Source organism: Calypte anna, chromosome 3, assembly GCF_003957555.1.
Source record: "Calypte anna isolate BGI_N300 chromosome 3, bCalAnn1_v1.p, whole genome shotgun sequence".
Taxonomy (NCBI): Eukaryota; Metazoa; Chordata; class Aves; order Apodiformes; family Trochilidae; genus Calypte; species Calypte anna.
Genome location: NC_044246.1, coordinates 44,368,685 through 44,388,798, shown reverse-complemented (window position 1 = coordinate 44,388,798; position 20,114 = coordinate 44,368,685). Strand labels below are relative to the sequence as shown.

The window sequence follows — 20,114 nt, the reverse complement described above, 5'->3', positions numbered from 1 at the left end:
ACATACACATTTGAGATCTGTCTGGAGTCAGGATGTTATTTCTGTTCTATCAGACATTCCAGACATGTGATTGCCATGACTGTTTATGTCCAGTCTTCACAAAGAATGAGTTTATTGCATCACAAGTGCAGCACAAACAGCCAAAACTGAATGTTGAAATTGTCTTTTACTTTGTAAGTTTTTAAGTTAAAGGAAGTCTGACTGAGATTGGGTGCTGAGTTAGTGTAGAAGAAAGGGAAAAACATGAGCTTGTAATGCACCATGCCTCTGTGCACAAAAAGAATCAGTATTCTCTTGCTAGGGGCAAGTTACTGAACAGTGGAACTAAGGAGGTGTCTTTGTGCTGTTCATTCTTCCTTATATTAGAAGGTCACTGTAATGATAGATATACAGATGAAAGAAAATAATAGAACCTTGCATGTCACACCTCAATTAAAGCCTATCAAGGAACTTCAGAAATAGTTGATGCATCTTGACATGTAGCCTGTGCAATCCTAACAACTACATATAGTGTTTTTAATAGGTTAGCCTTGTTATCATTTAACAATTTAAAGTATAGTATTGGCTCAGTGCCAGATGTAGTTGCTTCTTCAAACTTGCTGTTCTTTGCACTGAGTAGTTTGGACAGAGGAAAAAAACTTCTAAAGAGGCTGAGTTTTTAAGGACTTAATACATTTAAAATTTGAACTAGACAATTAATATGCTTGTAAGTTCTCAGAAAACAGAATGATGGGAATTTGGTTAAGGAACAGCTAATTTTTCACATTAAAATTTTCTTGAACTCAGATTTAAAAGTGGCCTACAGACAACAGAAGAAAATTCCATCCGCTTTTGTTTGTTGTTATTGTTTGAACTGTCAGTGAGCTATCCAAGAGCACAAGTGGTGCTCTTGTTTTTCATTAAGCTTACAAACAATGGTAAATTTGTAATTCCCCACTTTATAATCTTCCACAGTTTTATGTTCTGTCTGCTGTATCTCTGAATCAGATGCATATGCTTACCTGATTGTTTACCTCCTTGTCTGCTCAACATGTGCTTCCTAGCAGCTACAGCTGAACTTTTTTTTTTTCATTTCTTTGTTTTGTTTTTTTTCCAGTGTGGGAACTTTGCTGTTTTGGTGGATGTTCATATTTTGCCTCAAGGCTCCAGTAAAGACACCAGCTGGTTTTCAGATCATGAGAAAGAGGTACAACAAATATCAATTCTACTTCAAAAGCATGTGGCTTCAGGGAAAATTTGGATTGCCTTGAACTGTTCAGAATTTTTCAATGTTATGAGAATACTGTTAGTTACACCAAACAGTCAGTGGTTTCTCTGGGACCCCTAAGTCATCCATATGTGCTTTTCGGGTCACTAATGACCACTTTCAATTTGCCTTTTGAATTTCTTTAACTCTCTGTGTGTGTATACATGCATTTGTACAGAGTGTTTTGATTTTTTCTGTCTTAAGTTTTTAAAATTAGAAGTTCTTGTGAATATCTGTAAATTATCCTGCGTGATACAAAACAGATTGTGGCAGGTACCATTTTTGCAGAGCTTGTTGGTGCAATATCTTTCTATAAATTTTTTTTCCTCCTGAGAATTGCATTTGGAGAGTGCAAGAAAACGTAATGAATGTGCATGATAACATGAAAAAAACCTTCTAATCTTTTTTTCTTTTTTGAGTGTGTCACATGCATATCCAGACAACTGATGAAATTCTGGAAAACCAGTGAGAAGCAAAATCATTAATGTAACTTCAGGTTGTGTATGATTTCTGCTACAGTCTTATGATGAGTTACTGACAGGAGTTTTCCCCTATTTCAGTCTGTGTGGGAACTTGAGAAGTTCTCTATTGAAAATGAATGCAGGACATGTTTCAAATGCCTGTGGACTTTCCCGCAAGTGTCTGTTACGGTAATTTTAACCAGATAGCTTTCCTAATAATGGCATAATTAACTTGTCACTACAGAGAATCCCTGTATGTCTCAAAAGTAATACATTTAACTTAAATTAAAAGAAACAATAAATTAATAGGCAAAGGGAGTGGAAGCAGAATAGTTAACAGAATGTGATGCAGCCGATGTGTGCTTTATGAAGCAGGGAAAGAAGAAAATGGGGAAAATCTTTTAGACTGGTTTTTTTTTTACTAAATGAATACTCATTACCCTTCTATTTATAACTGGCTTTACTATCCTGGTTATCTGGCTTTTAAGTGTTTTCAAAATGTATCTTGTAAGACTGCCAAAACAAAAGATATTAATTTCAGGAAATTAGATCATGATTGATTTAATAAAGAGGCATGACAGGGCAACATTCGTTACATTTCTGTGACCACGTGTTTTGAGTGAAGTACAAAGGTTGCATATTTTTGACTAGTGAGAAGTGATTCCAATAGCTTTACACATCACTTCCTGAAAGTCCTACACAGAATCTTTTTAAAGTGGCAAGAAAAAGGTCAGTAAGATATTATAGCAAAATTATGCCTACATAATTTTTAAATGAAAGCTTTTACATATTCACTGCAGTTTCCTATGTTTTTGTTGTTTCCAAAATCTGAAAAATACTACTGATTGTTCAGCTCTCTTTACTTGTCTGTGGTAAAGGCAGATGCCACTTAGACCCTTTGTAAAACAAACATGATTTTTGCTGGTCCCTGGATTACCCATGGATGAAAGTCAGTGGCTGCTGTTTGCAAGAGATGGAGATGGGCACTGTGGTGCCAGACAAGTGGAGAGAGGAGGCCTGGCCTGTCGGCAGCCAGCTCCTGCTGGAGCATGGGTCCCTTATAGCAGTCTAGGACCTAAGCAAGTGCCTTTAAGCATGAGGCTGGTGTAAGAATAGGCACTGCATGATGTCTAGGTGGCCGTTGTAAATACCATGGTTTGCACACTGCTGTCACATGCATTATATACTGTTATCTTGGGACTGCTGCAAGATGCACATTAAGGTGTTGGAGAGCATTTCTTTTTAGCCTTCAAATTCCCCATCCTTTCTGTCCTAGCTCTTTTCCCCTGGGATGGCAAACTTGTATCTTAGCTCTTCAAAAAACATTTATTAAACTGATTTCTGCTCACATCTTTGCAATGATCTCTCCATATGCATATAGCAGGTCTCGTTTACAAGTACTTTTTAGTGGTGGAAAGTACACAGAGACTATTCTGTTGAAGACTATTCTTGTTTGTGCTTTCTTAAATACAGGTCTGCATAGTTCTATGTGGAGAACAAATTAAATATTTCCTTGAGCATAACAACTAAACTATTTTCCACATAAATTAAGGAAACACATGCTAATCTTTTTGTTGGAGAAGGAATCAAATGGACACTATTTCCACTGTTTTTTAGACCTTTTCATTCTAATGTGACTGAATAGTCCTGTGTAGGAATGTGTGATGAGATCCCTTTGATGACTTAAACAGAAAAATAAGTAGATATAGTATTTTATAATTGCACCCATCAAGCAGAAAGGAAAATGTCTTTCTTACTGTAAGGAGGCAATACTGTCTGTGGTTGACTAATATATGTGTATTGCTTTCATTTAGAGCAACACTTTAAAAATTTATTGCTCTGCATACTTTCTAGATTAATGAAAAGTAAATTTCAAGACAATATATACTAGTTTAGATGGTAATATAATTTTTTTGGTTGTCCAAACACTGTAAAAAGGTTAAAAGTTATTTTTGTCTGCCACACAATGTCATTTCTGTGAGCACATAGTTATGCATAGTGGAAAATGAGAATACTGAGGCAAAAGTCTCAAATGTATGTGTATGTATTAATCTAAAAAATTATTCTGGTATTCAAGAGATGGGGGATTTTTCTTCTTTTACCCCAAGTTTTTTCTCTGGTTATTCTGGTTGAATAATTTGTTTTTGAGTTGTATGTGGTTTTCATTGTGCTTTGTCGAAAGAATTATGAAAAATATGAACACCTATGTGCAGAAGCAGGAAAATCAAAATGAACAAGATAAATTAGGTTGCTGTGGCCTAATGAGCTCTGAGTATTCCCCCCAAAATTACATGGAATTGAACTAAAGTATCTGTTGTGGTTTATAAGGATTCTTGTAGAGAAACAGTGTGTTGTGAATTCCTGGAAGGGTTTTTACTAATATTTTGCTTAATTAACTAATATTACGATACATTTTAACATGCATCTCTTCCTACTTTGTATACAAATGACACTAATTTGCTTTTCAAAAATTATTGGTATTGTAATGCAAAGTATTTCACCTGCTAAGTAATACTTTCATAATGTACTTCCTCTCTTGTTTTGTAGTAAAACTGTTTGATCCCCCCATCTTGTTTCCATTCATTTCCTCAGTTATGTGCTTCTCAGCTCCATGTTATACCTGAGTACTTAATTGCAGATGTTTTTCCTTTTTTGTCTTAAAGTGGTTTTCTGTTGATTTCTGTTGTGTGCCTATGGGAATGTATGTAAATTTGGATTCAAATCATCCAATGGTTACTATTTCAGGAGGTCTGCATGCTGCTAGAGGAGGTCGTTGCATCAAGGGTCAAACACCACTTGGAAGCACCTAAACAACGTGGTCCATGCAAATCAGTGGATCGTGCACCATCTGGTCCTTTGTTTCTTACCGGTAAAATAAGTTATTTAGCTTACTGTAGAATAAAATATGTTAAAAACTGCTGTTCTTTATTTTTGCCAGGAGACATTTGCCATCAGGAAAGCCAGTAAGCCTGAAACAGCTGGTGTTTGGGTCTGAAAGAACTTCAGTTCTGTTCTTTAGAAAATTAAGTGGGTTTTCATTTTCTCTGTCATTGAAAAATAAACATAGCACTTGTACTATTAGTATGAGAGCTTACTATTAGAATTAAAATAATAAATGGTATAATCCTAAACCCTCCAAAATGGAAAATTTTTAAAAAATCACGCTGGTTTGTTAAGTCTTGTTTCCACTTGAACATTTAGTTCAGTAGTTTTTGGTTCAGAAATGATATTTTTATTTATCCTATTTCTAACAATGTTAATTAAAAAGCTGCCCTGATTTGATAAATGGCATTTGTCATTTCACCAGTGTTACTGGAGGTCTGGCAGTCAAGTTGATGACTATGGGAGTAATTATTGTGCAGAAGAGAACAGTAGTAAGAGCAGTTATCCAAGTGGAACATTTTTAAAATTATTTTGTGAGGGTGTTGAGACTGATAGATGCAGTTTCAGTACATACGTGTTTTAAACTGAAGATAATGTTCACAAAAGCTTGTGCTCTAACGTTAAATCTTCTTTGGGGCTAAATAGCTTGACAGCTTTTGTTTACTGGTTTTCACTAGCTGTTCTAGGTCATCATGGTGGCTTGTACAGTACATAGACTTATCTTGGTATTTTATCTCACAAGGAATTAATTTTAAAATAGTTCTTAGGAAAAAATGACTTTTTTACTACCAGCGTACAGCTTGTTATAAAATTGTCACAGAAGAGAAGGGCCACAGTAGTAAACCCTGTGTTGGCTATGGTTTTGCATGTTTCCTTAAACGTTTTGAAATAGTTTCTACTGAAACAGAAATACTACAATGAATGTAATTGCATACTTACAATATACAGTCAGTACATTGAATTTAAAAAAAATGTATCAACATATATTAGCAGTTTTACTTCTGAACATATTCTTTGCCTCTCAATGTTTTTGGTTCTTGAAAAGCTAAATTCCTGTAGAATTCTAGGTGATGGTTGAGGTTTAAGCACTATATTAATAAAAACACATATTAATATTATTAATTAATATTAATGTCAATCTATATAACATAATGTTAATATTATTAATTAATATTAATATTAGTATTAATATGTGTTTTTAATTAAGGAAATATAGGTTAAATACTGCCTGGTTGGCTTATTGTTGCAAAATTTTGGAAGCCAGATTTTTATGGCATGAGAAGAGGGTTTTTTTCCACACACAAGAGGACAATGCTGCATAAATAAAAGGTTCTTTAGGACACCAAAAGATTTTTCAAACACTTTTTTTTCTTGTGAATTTTAACTACATTTCATCCTTTAAAAGTATTACTGATGTTTATAAAGCATGTAAACATTCAGATTGTTGTACATTTCTGGGTTTGAGTGAACAAATAGAATTTTTATACAGGGGAGGGCAGGACATTAGAGAGTGGGATCAGAATTTCTGACATTTGATGTGTTTTTTCTCCTTTCTCTTTTTAAAACATGTTCCTTTTTATTTATTATTTATATTTTAAAGTTTCTTGACTCAGTATAAAGTATGTTTTCAAAGCCAATTATTTCCTAAGATCAGACTGCCAGACATAATAATTTCTTTTAAATGTGCAGATAGGTGAAATACTAATTTGAGGGTGTTCGTGAGATTTTTAGGATCTTCTATTTTCTTTTATAGTATGAACTCTTCAGTAAAAATACTGGTATGCTGTCCCAGGGTTGTGAACTGATCTTCTGCTTGACCCTTCCCCTTATTTCCTGAAAAGAAAAAACTGACTGATATGCATTTGAGGTCGTCGGTAATATCTGTGGCAGTTTTAGATTTAGGAATATTTACTTTGAATGAGGCAGAACTACTGTTCATCAGTTTTCCGCAGTTAATCTCACGGTCATTAATAAAGAAACGAAGGAAGAAAACAGTCTATGATAACGAACATTTGTGTTGAACTTAGTTTCCAAATCCATCTCTTTCCTCTTCTCTCAGCCTGCTTTGCTGAGGGATGTAATTTGTAAGAAAGGAGTGCTTTGTTCAAGTCCAAGAATCAAGTTTATTCAGGTTACATTCAAGTCTGTTCTTACCTGAGAAGGAAATAAGAGAAGGCAGGTCTTCACCAGAGCAACTGGGACCTACCTCTTTTGGGTGAGCCACAAGTCTTAACAGTCTTTGGCAATTGTCATAATGGCTCCAAAAACTTTTTATTTGTTCCTTCTTCTCTAGGATGACAGCTTCTGTTTGTAGAGTACATTAATTTGGTTTTTTTGGTTTTTTTTCTTCACAAACAGATGGCGTGCAGAATAGCTGGCTAGTGTTTGGCTGACAGTGTTTTGTAGTGTATAAAGAAATGAGCAGGCTTGGTATGTGGCTAACTACGTACACATGCTGTAGGTGCTGCTGGGGAAATGTTTAAGCCCGCAGCTTTTGTTGCATTTGGATGTTATTAGAAGTTTTTTAGCTCCTCAAACTGAATGTGGTTTCTTTTGCTCAAAGTTACGCAAGCCTGTGTCTAGAATTTCATTGCCGTAAAACCCTCCACTATTTTAAGGAAGAGTGTATCTACAGAAGAAACATTAAGGTGCTTGTTAGATGGTTATTTACTACTTCAAGTATCCCAGGTCAGCATTCCACCTCTATTTGAACTTGTATCTTGTTAGGTCAGTCTTAATTAGTCTTCTCTCTGCATTGCATGATGTATTCAAAATTTAATTAGAATCAGAATTATTAGACCAGTATCACAAAGATCTTAGACTACCTCAAGTATCAAAGCATGTTGTATTAGGATTTTCTTCAGAAACAGAAGCCAAGCTATCTTACTTTGAAGAGATCTTCTCCTGCTGTTTAGATCAGTTGAGCAGAGAAGACTTGCTAAGCTGGCTACCAGGACTACTTTAAAGAGAAAATTTTCACCTATTACACTTTCTTTTTAGGATTAATCAAATATTATGCTTAATATTGTTTAATACTACCTTTCAGTTTTGCAGCATGTAATATAAATATACATGCATGTCGCTTGTTAATTTACATTTCTTTTTCATTTAAGTTACACCCACACAGCAGTGTGTGGTGGGTCGCATACCATCTCATTAGGAAATCTGTGGGTGTTACACACAGGAGAAGAAAGAAAGAATGGAAAGATGAGAGAAAGTAGCCAAGACAAGCAAGTTCTTCCCATTCTTCCTTCTGTCTGAACAATTTCCCCACCCCTCCCAAATGGCCAGTATAAACAGTTTGCCAAAGTAAGCTTTGATTTGGTGTTTAGACATAGGCTTTGGTATAAACACACTGTTTCCTGCATTTAATTAATGTTCAAATGTGTTTGATTTTGATTAGTTTTATTTTTTTAAGAGAACATTAAAATGGAGTAGAATTCCACAGATTTTCTTCTGCCTGCATCAAATCTGCAAGGCCAAAGTCATGCAAGAAGGGCATCAATCAGGTATGATGCACTTGCATTATTCAAAGTTAAATGAATGTAAACCATCCAATTAAAAAACCCTTTGTGAGTTTCTCTCATTAAAAAAAATACATTTTATATAATCTTCAAAGTTAGCACTTAAATTTTTCTATATATGCCCATTTTCACTTTGCTTTACGTGTCGTAGTCAACTACACATACTAATTTTTAGTGATGGTGTCAAGCGTGTTAGTGTGTCATAATGCTCACCAACATTAGGCTAACGCTAAAAGCAGAACCTTTTCTTCGTGTTCTGCTGAAGGTGGCGATTTTTGATTAAGAACAAAGAAAATTAAGTAATGAGACTTGAAGAGGACTGAGTAGAGATACTAAATAGGAGAATGAAAAAGGGAAACTGGGAAATCAAGGAAGAAGGCAAAGTTCATGTGGGCACAGAGGAAACAAAAAGGAGGATGCAGAAAGAAAATATGGCTGTCCACACTGGAAACAGAAGGAAGAACGTATCTTGTAAACTGACCTTCTTCCCCCTCTTGAGGGAGGAAAAAGTTAACTAAGTTTATCCTAAAAGTAATTTTCAGATCTTTTTTCATTCTTTCCCTAGTATCCTTGTTGTTTTTCTTGGCTTGAGGGTGGAACATTTTTGTTCTGATTTCAGATCTCTTTATTGTACAGTCTCTTCTACAGTGAAAAGAATTAGTGAGCATGCTGTCACATGGTACAATGAGGTTCCAGTTTGATTTCATCTGCTTTCTTTGGGAATGTGTATTTTTTATATTTATAACCCAGTTTTATAATGAAATAGGGCTTATCGTGAATGTGTTTTTTCTGTGTGTATCTGTCTGGTCATCCCTCCTTTCCCCCCCTCTTTGGTTTTTGCAAACATGACTGAACTTTGTTAACAGGTAGAAGCATCTGACATTAGATTTTCAGAAATTAACTTATGATAAGCTTGCTAAAATGAAAAACTGGAAGAAATACAAGCACGGTTATTAATAGTTCAGCCTTTCAAAGATCTGGAGTCAAATTTCACATCTTACTTAATATGAAAAAATGCATAAGATACAGTTTCATAAGAATACATTTCTGTTCTGTTGCTTATGAAACTGTTTGGCTCCCATAAACACAGGAGAAATATACAATAAATCATGATAGTAAATATTCCAAACTCTCCTGGCCTTGCATTTCAATTTGAACATTATGGTGTTTTAAGGGAAACACCCTTTTCAGGCTGCCCTTGGTTGCTTTAGGAGTGCTCACTATTACTGTAGAGCGGGAAATGTGTATGATGTTTGTAGACTTTGTTTCATATTTTAATCCTGTAGCAGCAAAACTGATTTATTCCCACTGTCCTAGCTGTTAACTCTTACTCCTCTGCTGCAGAACAGTGTTTTACTTGTTTTTAACTAGAATAATTTCACCTATCTTGCTTTAAAAACAACCATAAAAATTTGATGGGTGCAACTGGAGGGAAAGTAAGCTATAGCAGATAAGCTACCACAGGGAACTGAAGAGGACAAAAGTCATTTAAATTACCTTTGATATTTGCACTTGCACATTGTCATTTCTGTCTCTCAGAAGAACTATATTTCAACTTCTCTACAGTGGACTAATTTATGATTTGTGTCCCAGTCCTTCAGATCTTTGTGAACTTTAAACTTACATTCATCTGTCTGTGACAACAGAGCCTCATGGCTCTCTGAAGTATGCAGTAACTTATGCAAAAATGTAAGAAAAGCGTTATGATTAATATCTTGTACTTAATATTTCCTGTATTTGCTTTAGATTACTTTTTACAAATTTATACAGACAGTGAATGGGGAATAAACTCATCTTTTTTCACCAAAATATATTTCTTCTGCAAGATGAAGGTTATGTGTCTGATTTTTGTGTTTGTTTTTGTCAGTCTTTTCTCAGGGTAGAGAACATTTGACAAGAACAAAAATCCTCCACGTATGACCTGTTTTGAGTATTTTCCTTTTAGTGATTTGTCCTCTCATCTCCTCTCTTCTCCTCTCCTTTACTTCTTTTCTTACAATGGAATTGGGAAAAACTCCGAGATAGGCAACAAGATGAGGAAATGCAATAAAAGGACAACTAATTGTGCTAGGTCTTAAGCCTAGAAAATACATGAATAAGGGAGAATGTAACAGAGTTACAAAATAATTCTTCTCTTCTTTCCCAATTTGAGAACAAGAAGGGATCAAATTAAGGCATAGGGAGTGCCATGGTAGTTAGCACTGTTAGAAATGTGGAGTTCTTTGCCAATGGATAACAGATACAACCTTGTGCCAAGTCTGCAAACTGGACAGGAAGATGGGAGAGTAACTCAAGGAGGGTACAGAATTCACAGGAACTTAGTTTGGTTTAGTAAAGGCTTGAGTACGACAAGCCTGGGAGAGTATTGGGGAAATAACCACATGCACTTTGCTCTTGTATTTAGCCTGCCCTTGTAGCCATTTACAGTGACTTTTACATGCAAGGCATTTAGCTTATTGGCCTTTGATCTTACCCAGTATGACCTTTCTTACCATTATTTTTTTCTGGAAAACATCTGCATTATAATGTGAAAGTTCATTAATATGTCAGAGAGAGTCTCTGAGTTTAAAGCTTTGTTAGAGAAAGGTGAGAGTTCTGCACCTTCTAGATGGAAGGCTCTATCTTTATTTTCCTATTATTACACAGATATTTGCAGAGTCTTGAGCATTGCTGTCCCTGTTTTACATGGGATATTCGTATCTGCAGTATTTGGTGTATTGAATGCACTCTTCTTATTCCTAGTTGGATCTTCCATGTGAAGCCATTTATGGCCTTGAACAGGAAACAAGACAGTATGTTTATTTTAAAGATACCCTTAGTTTTATATAGTTAGTATTGTAGTGAAAAGAAGTCTTATTTAAAATATCAGGAGTGTTTTGTGAAAAGGAAGAATTTGGTGTTGGTTTTGAAAAGAGCCTTGACTTCTAAGCTTTGACTACTGTCTGCCTTAATTCATTCTGTTTCTTTCTCTTGTTTTTATCCTTTATATCTTCTTTCCCTATTTTTTTATTATATATTTATATTTTCAAATTTATTTATATTTCTAAGTATATGTGTGTGCAAAAAATGTTCTTGCATGTGCAAGTGTTCACAGTTTCTATCTTGTGTACATATAAGATGTAAAGGTCTTTCTGTAGCATCCAAGCAGATCTGTGCTGTAATTTTGCTGTTAGTGCTCCAGTTTATGGAAAAACACATATAATTATGCAAATTTAAAGTTTATCTTTGGAGCTTTCATTATAAAGTTAGGCCAAAAGTCCTTATCCATTAATTATGTCTATTTAAATTGGATTTATGTCTCCTCTTTCAGTTTGTCAAAGCTGGCTAGAAATTAATAGGCAATTATTTTCTATCAGCTAAAAATGAAGTTTAGGATATTAGTGTGATGCAGATGTTGCAAATTAAGAAGATGAACCCCACCCTTAATTTCTGATTTGGTATTCACTTGGGAATATCAAAGTGACTCTCATCTAGGCCAGGGAACATAGAGCTACCTTTTGAAAGAGCCCTCGGCATCTGCTTGTCCTGAATGGGAATTCATCATTTTGGGAATTTACATGGAGTGATTTTGAAAATCTGTCCCTTAAGCACTTAATGATTCTTTTCTATGTCTTTAGATACTCCTTCTCTTGTACTCTGTATAATTTTTTTTAAAGCTTCTATAGTTACTCGGAATCAAGAAACACAGAGGATACCACTGTGCAGCTTCTATGGCCCTGTTCAAGCACCAGGCATAGATGGGATAGGTAGCAGATAGATTTGGGAAGTTGGAAGTGTCTGAAGAATACGTTCGACTTTAATTTGTCTTCTCTCACCCTTAGTGAACATGGCAAATAAGGTTTCTGCTAGGATTGTTTTGTGGTGGTCTGCATTTAATGGATGCTCAGATCCCTCATGTTGAAACATCTAAAATACCAAAAAAGGTATTTGGTTAATGTGATCAACTTGGCTTTCCTTAGCTTATCTGACCTTTACAAATATGTGTGTGGGATAGCTTGGAGACCCTGCTGCTTTCTGTATGCAACAGATAAAGTACAGGAGTGATCAGCTTCTGCTTAAGGCAGTTTAACATATGTTCATTCTGCTGAAGTAAAGCATTTGCAAATAATGGCTCAATCTGATCGTATCTCTTGGGCTTTGCTAAATTTTTAATGCAGTATGAATAAACCTTCAGGATTTCATTTTCTCAGCTTGGGTACATATAACTGCATGTGTCAAACACATTGGACGCTGTTGTTTGGGTGCATACCATATCTACCTCTCCTGCATTGCAAAAACTACATACACTGCATTCCTGTTGTGCTTACTGTCCATGTCCATGTGCAGATAATGCCGTGTCTCTGAGCAGCCATGGTGGCTATGTGGAACTTTAAAGAAAAACAAAACAACTCTGAAAATCTCTGTGTTACCTGGGCAGAGATTCTATTTTTTTTTATTTTACTTTATTTTATTTTTAGACCTAAGTAGTCTTACTGGGCAGTCATGAGCTTGATCATATGTTTTAGCAGGCATATCAGCTTTTACATCAAGATGATTTTCAGCATCTTAGGTTTGTGGCTTTTTTTCTAGGCTTTTTTTCAATCTAGCTTGATTCAGTAACAACACAGAAAATCCAAAGCCAAACCTTGCTATAAAAATACAGATGAATGAAAATGGATGAAAAGCAAAACATGATTTCTAAGGGGTAAAGACCATATCTATTTTTTTATAAATTAACTAGATTTTATAACTTCTTTTTCCTTTTTTTTAAATCAGTTCAACTGTATATTGAGTGAGATGGAAAAAATAGGGATTTGATTTTTGACATGAAATATAATTTTACCTTTAAAAAAGAGAAAAAAAAAATAAGTACCCTTTATTAAATGTTTCAAAAGAAAGCAATATTGTCTGATTATTGTAAGTAAGAAAGAATAGGGATTTGAAATAAAACCTTAAAAGAAGTATGGTTTCCCTAGAAATGTTTAGAGGAATTTACTTAATTGCAACCAGAAGCTTGACCTGGAAGTGTAATGTTTTGACCTTTTAACTGTCTGGTTTCCTAAATGTGTTGTTTTGCTCTCTTCAAACTGTGAGAAATTCTGTTTAAAACATCTTTAACCCCTGCATTCCCTGAAAGTCTCAATATGAAAGTCCCCAAACTATCACCAACAGCCTAAGAAAAAAACGTCATTACGTTTTAAGAAGAAAAGCTCATTATGGATGTGTTGAACATTTATGTCCTTATTTTCATTATAACTGAAAGTATTTTTGGGTGCAATTCAGTGGTTAAGTATGAATAGGAATGCATTTTATTACACATATAATACTCTCCTTTCAGTTCTTTTGTTCATGTCTCATTATCATATGACAAAGGTAGAGAGAAAATACAGTATTTCAAGTTGCAGACATTTTTGTGGGTTGCCTTAAATTTGGAAAATTTTTATAAGGCTTTACAAAAGTCTGTCCAGATAGAGATGGAGGGCCAATTCCTGAAAGAAAGTTGTGCATACTCTCTTTGTGTAAGTAGTTCAGTGAGAGCAGTTATGTGCATTTGATTCACCACTGAATGTACTGGATATGTTATGTTTATTATGCCCTGAGTGTTGCTATTGACTACAAAGGCAGAAGTGCCAGACCATAAACAAAACTACAATAGCAAAGCTTTGAAGGGTCTTAACATACTAAAAACTTACAGAAGTAAGTAGAAGTTCAGTAATGCAGCAAATAATAAAGACTTGTACTTGAAAAGAAGATGGAAAAATCTCCACAGCAATCTTGAATATGGTTTGTGGGATAGTAACAGAACATAGTAATAGTCCATGAAATTCAAACAGATAAGAGAGAGACTAATGCACAGCAAATTAGATTTATTCAGAGAGACATTCTAGGTGTGAAATACTGTTGTTTAAATAGCAAAGCTTTTTTACTACACAGCAGGTGAGAGTCCTGTGTTTGTTCACAGAGTATCTTATTCTTTTATCTAAGATATGTAATTGCGTGTGTGCATGTGGGTATTAGGATATGGACCATGTCTGTTCATTTGTATTGTCTTCCTATGGCACAAGGCAAGCTCAAGTTTATCACTGTATAGAAGACATTACATTTGCTATTTTTTTTTTCTTTTTCCTTTTTCCTTTTTTCCTTTTTTTCTTCCTTTTTTCCTTTTTTTCCTTTTTCCTTTTTTCCTTTTTCCTTTTTCCTTTTCCTTTTTCCTTTTTCCTTTTCCTTTTTTTCCTTTTTTCCTTTTTTCCTTTTTCCTTTTTCCTTTTATTCCTTTTTCCTTTTTCCTTTTTTCCTTTTTCTTTTTCCTTTTTTCCTTTTCTTTTTTCCTTTTTTCCTTTTTTCTTTTTTCCTTTTTTCCTTTTTCCTTTTTCCTTTTTCCTTTTTCCTTTTTTCCTTTTTTTCCTTTTTTCCTTTTCTTTTTCTTTTTTCCTTTTTTCCTCCTTTTTTCTTTTTCCTTTTTCCTTTTTTCCTTTTTTCCTTTTTTCCTTTTTCCTTTTTTCCTTTTTTCCTTTTTTTCCTTTTTCCTTTTTTTTTCCTTTTTTCCTTTTTTCCTTTTTTCCTTTTTCCTTTTTCCTTTTTCCTTTTTTTCCTTTTTCCTTTTTTCCTTTTTTTTCCTTTTTTCCTTTTTTTTTCCTTCTTTTTCCTTCTTTTTTCCTTTTTTTTTCTTTTTTCCTTCTTTTTCCTTTTTTCTTTTTCCTTCTTTTTCCTTTTTTCTTTTTCCTTCTTTTTTCCTTCTTTTTCCTTCTTTTTTCTTTTTTCCTTCTTTTTCCTTTTTTCTTTTTTCCTTCTTTTTCCTTTTTTCTTTTTTCCTTCTTTTTTCCTTCTTTTTCCTCCTTTTTTCCTTCTTTTTCCTTCTTTTTTCCTTTCTTTTTTCCTTCTTCTTCCTTCTTTCTTTCCTTCTTCTTTCCTTCTTTCTTTCCTTCTTCTTTCCTTCTTCTTTCCTTCTTCTTTCCTTCTTCTTTCCTTCTTCTTTCCTTCTTCTTTCCTTCTTCTTTCCTTCTTCTTTCCTTCTTCTTTCCTTCTTCTTCCTTCTTCTTTCCTTCTTCTTTCCTTCTTCTTTCCTTCTTCTTTCCTTCTTCTTTCCTTCTTCTTTCCTTCTTCTTTCCTTCTTCTTTCCTTCTTCTTTCCTTCTTCTTTCCTTCTTCTTTCCTTCTTCTTTCCTTCTCTTTCCTTCTTCTTTCCTTCTTCTTTCCTTCTTCTTTCCTTCTTCTTTCCTTCTTCTTTCCTTCTTCTTCCTTCTTCTTTCCTTCTTCTTTCCTTCTTCTTTCCTTCTTCTTTCCTTCTTCTTTCCTTCTTCTTTCCTTCTTCTTTCCTTCTTCTTTCCTTCTTCTTTCCTTCTTCTTTCCTTCTTCTTCCTTCTTCTTTCCTTCTTCTTTCCTTCTTCTTTCCTTCTTCTTTCCTTCTTCTTTCCTTCTTCTTTCCTTCTTCTTTCCTTCTTCTTTCCTTCTTCTTTCCTTCTTCTTTCTTCTTCTTTCTTCTTTTCTTCTTTCTTCTTTTCTTCTTTTCTTCTTTTCTTCTTTTCTTCTTTCTTCTTTTCTTCTTTTCTTCTTTTCTTCTTTTTTTTTCTTTTAAACTGTTACACTGATGACAAAAGCTGCAGGATACTTCTCTCAGTAATTTGAGTGGTCTCACAACCTCTGTTATTGAGTAAGCTGAAGTGAGCTGCAGTCGGTCTCCAGTTCTTCGCACACAGCTAGCACCTACTTCACTGCTAAAACTGAGTGGCACTGGTCAGATGAACAGAATCATGGGTTGTTCTTTTTGGTGGTATTACATTGCATTGCAGTTTCTGAGAGTAGAAAAAGACTGTGACTTTTTGGAAATCGAAGAGCTCTTCAGTGACTGACTTAATTATAGTCTATTTGCCAGCATTTAAAAATGTCCTTATATTCTGAGTAGTTATAAACCTAACAAGGGTCTGTTCTGTGAAAAGACAAAACCAGTGAATCTCTGTTACTGCTTCCTTTATTCATGCAACAGCATGAAATGCATACTGTTTCAAGTCCATACACGTCTCTTAGAACTCACTTGCTTTTGAAGTTTCTTCTACCCTGTCATCTAGAGGATAAGTGGAGTCATGACCATCAACATCTACCTCTTGAGTCCACTGGTCTATCCAAACAGGAGTCCTCAAAAAAAAGAGACAAGAATGTTTGTTGCTTCCATATATCAAGATGAGCATTGAAGAAACTACCTTTTCATGTTCATGCTATCTTTTTAAAGTTCTGCTGAAGATAACCTCTTAGAAGCTTTTCTTCCCTCGCATTCTCTCTCATCATCTCTTCAGTGGCAGACTGTCAGATTTTTTTCACCAACTGCAAAAGTTTTGAAGCCATATGATGCAGTATATTCCTGACACTTTTAGTGATCCTTGCCTAGAAACCTTGCTGTCTGTAGAAGATGGAAATGTTTGTCAGCTGTGGGAGCTATAAGGTTAAACCCCTTTCCTCTCAGGGAAGAAGCTTTGCAGAAGTTTTTTCCTATTGCTGGGCAAAAGAATAGAACCTGGAGACCTTTGACTGACTTTATTTGAAAATCTTTCAGCATTGTAGTATTGGCACCCATGATTATGTTGTTTTAATGATCGGTAAGGGGATTTAGTCATGCCTCTTAAATTCTAAAGGACTCATTTCCACCTTTTGGTTGAGTTTTTGTGCTAGAAGAGTCTTTGCTTTGTAGAGATTCCTGATGTTTAAAAAACAAAATCAGTCCTTTCAGGTATTTCTTGTCTTCAAATGTTTCATGAAGCTCATGGATATACTAAAAAAAAAAAGAGAGAGAGGATGAAAGGACTTTTTTTTTTTTTTGAAAGAGGCATGTGCTTTAAAGGTGACCATAGCATTCCCTAGTGCCCTGGAAGTCAAACTCGTCACAATCACAGTGTTTGTGTGTCTGTTTCATTTTTAGCTAGAATGTACCTTATTGCTATCATCATCAGGCATTCGGTGATGTAAGTGACAGTGGTTCATTTGGATACAGCTGTTTCTGCAGATGTGACAACAGACTAAGTGGCTACTTCACAGTGATGTGGCCACTTTGAAGAAACACTAGTTTCTCCTCTGCTGCTAACTTGTCAGACAGGGTTTGTCTGCCTTTCTCTCAGTTCTTGGTCTCATTCTGGTGCTTAAAGAAGTTCAGGCACGTGGCTTCCTCTGGAATACTGTTTATATCTTCACAACAGTGAAGATTCATACATAGGTATGTGTTAAAGTCCATCACATGCAATTAATAATAGTCATTGAGTCTGAGATCAACAAAAGGGTGAAATTAAATCTTGTCTCCTATTAGAAAACAATTGTATGTGCTAATGGTACACTGACCATAAAATGCGTTGTTCTATAATTTATCTGCTCAAATGCATTAGCAGGTGGTGGTGGTTATCACTGCTGAAATATTACAAATGGATATGAAGAGACTGTATTTGAAGAGCTGTATCCAGGACTGGATCAACCTGCTTCTCTACCTCAACTGTTAGTGAGTGGAAGATGGTCTTTTTCCTTCGGAGCTGGTGTGTTCTCAGGACCTCCATCAGGTTCATTTCTCTTATGTCCAGATGGCCTTATACATGCTTTTTCTTCTCAGTTCTTTCTTCCAGAATACCCACGATAAGAAAATGCCTTATCCTGGATCCAGTTTGGCCAGTATAGTCCTGATTTCTAAATAAATTTTGTACCTCTCTGCCTTGTCCTGCAACCCTGCTCTTGCATTTCATAAAATGGCTCAGTCTAGTTTCACTGTTAGTGGCTCAGATTCTGAAAGTTATAGAGAGCATGTCATGTCCAGCTGTCAGTGTTCTAATAGCAGAGAGGTTTATGCTAGGCATATCTCATCCTGTCTTGATCAAGTTCATTTAAAGGTTAATGTCTTTCTTCCAATCAGTGACCCTGTTCCCTAATATGATAGGACCTAAATCTTGTCATCCCTCCCCATCCTTGATGGGATAGATTTCTCACTGATGGTTTGGGGTTTTTTTTGGCAACTGTCTTGCATTCAGAAGATTTACCAGATAGAAGAATAGCGCTAAGACTCATGGAATTGTGAAAGAGTAAGGAGAAAAAAAAAATCAGTTATCTGTTTAGTTTAAGCTGACTGTAAGGCACCCTGGAAAAAGAGGCACAAATGACATCACAGAGTATATTTGTAGATACAAGAGTTTGCAAATTAGACCCTGCAGCAATACTCACTCACTTAATACTGCACGTAAGTCTTTTCTCTCTCTTTTTTTTTTTTTTTGTGTGTGTATATTCTCTATATATGTAAATTCAATGACCTGAGTGGTTTTTTTCTTAGATATTAAACTTTTTTATTTATTTATTTTTATAGCTTATGGCCTTTATTATACATGGATCAGTACATGTTTTTCTGGGCTGTTTAGGTTGTTCTATTCGGTGTACAAAATTTGCACTGTGTGAAGATTCTTGTCATTAACTGAAGTTAATTTTGTATTTTTGTGGAGGTGTATGTATATGTGTCTGAGATATTAGAGAAATTCTGTGCCAATTCTGAACACCAGAAAAGGCTCAGGAAGTCTTGAGAGATTTTATATCTGCTGTCTTGTGGAGGGTGACCCTATCTAGCCTAGACTTAAATTCCAACATTTGGTTTGAATCGCTACTAAATTAGAAATGGCAGCCAACTCTGGAGCATGTGCTATGAACTTGAACATTTGTTTTGGGGAAGGAAAGCTGCACAATTAACAATAAGTTTAGAATAAAAGGTTCCCTTTTTGTTTTTTTTACAAACGATCAGAAGTTTGGTTTGTTAGTGAATAATTTTAAGTGAAGAAATATGACTGCTAAAAAGCAGTGTAATAATATGTGAGCACTTTGAAGATGAAAAGCTCTAAATACCGTAAACATTATTACCTGTATAGCTTAATCTGTATGGAATAATTAGTATAAGCAAAATGTAGATTTTTTTCTTTTTTTTTTAATGTACAATATAGTGTTTCAAAAAGACAAATGCACCTTTACACACTATTTACTTTTACCTTGTAGCACAAGAAAGTCATGCTTTTATTTAATATCTGTGTCGCAATGATTTACTTTGTTGTTGCTTTCCAAATATAGGAGCACTTCTAATCCAGAACAACCTGTGAGAAATATGAAACATGTAGGCTGGGAAGAAAAATAGGTGTATTTTTCTTAAGATGGTATAAAAATACTGGATGATGAGAAATAGGTGCCTGTCAGATATGGAAATGTTTGGGGGGAGATTGGCCTTCTGAGGCTTGTAGTGTGGCTTTGGAGAAGACTTGACTGAACTCTGTTTCAGAGCTGTGCAGGTGCCAGATTGTGCTGGGAAGTGAACATCTGCCAGGCTGCTCCAGATAACTCAGCAGCTCAGAGGCATTTTCCCAGGCTCCCAAATGAATGGTCCGTAATAGCCGTGGGAGAGGGCTTCCCACTGCTCCACACTGTACCACAGCCTCTGTTTGGCAGCCTTCTGGAAGTGCAAGTCAGCTTGGCTGTGGTTCTCTTGGAATACAAGTGTTGCTGAATAGCCTTAGAGTGTGGACTCAGGGTCTGATACTTCTCAGTGCTGTGGGACTATGAAGTATAACAAGCAGGACAAATTACCATTCCCTTAAAAGGCAGCACTCACTGGGGTTTTTTCAGCTGAAACTAAACTGTGGTTTTTCTAGAACCACTTTTATTGTCTCACATTTTGGGTTCCAGGGCTTGGAGGGATTTTTTGGTTTGGTTTTTTTTTGTTTGTTTTTTTGGTGGGGTGGGTGGGCATGTTTGGGGTTGTTTTGTTTTGTTTGTTTTTCTTGTTTGTCTTTGGTGCCTGGTTATAGGTGCACAGTTTTGAAGTGCAAAAAAAACCCAAACTCCAAATCGATAAAATCAATTTTATTTCTGCTTTGTCAATAAGCTGCAAATGGAGCTTTATCTATGTTGCACAGTAAAGAGGAAATCAAAGACTGATCCATATGGGTTTGGTAAGCTCAGTGGAATTTCTGTCTATATTACTGGCTGCAAAATACTGTATGTAGCTCGAGGTTAAAATTTCTAA

The 20,114-nt window shown here is 35.2% G+C and overlaps 1 protein-coding gene across 1 annotated transcript in view; it reads left to right on the top strand.

Annotated features, from left to right (window-relative positions):
• The window catches only part of SLX4IP (SLX4 interacting protein), a 78,225-nt gene that overhangs the window by 37,148 nt on the left and 20,963 nt on the right, over positions 1 to 20,114 (top strand). Inside the window, exons 4-5 of the mRNA XM_030448708.1 lie at positions 1,097 to 1,186; positions 4,453 to 4,576. Coding sequence (XP_030304568.1) covers positions 1,097 to 1,186; positions 4,453 to 4,576 — 214 coding nt within the window. The remainder of the gene's footprint in view (positions 1 to 1,096; positions 1,187 to 4,452; positions 4,577 to 20,114) is intronic.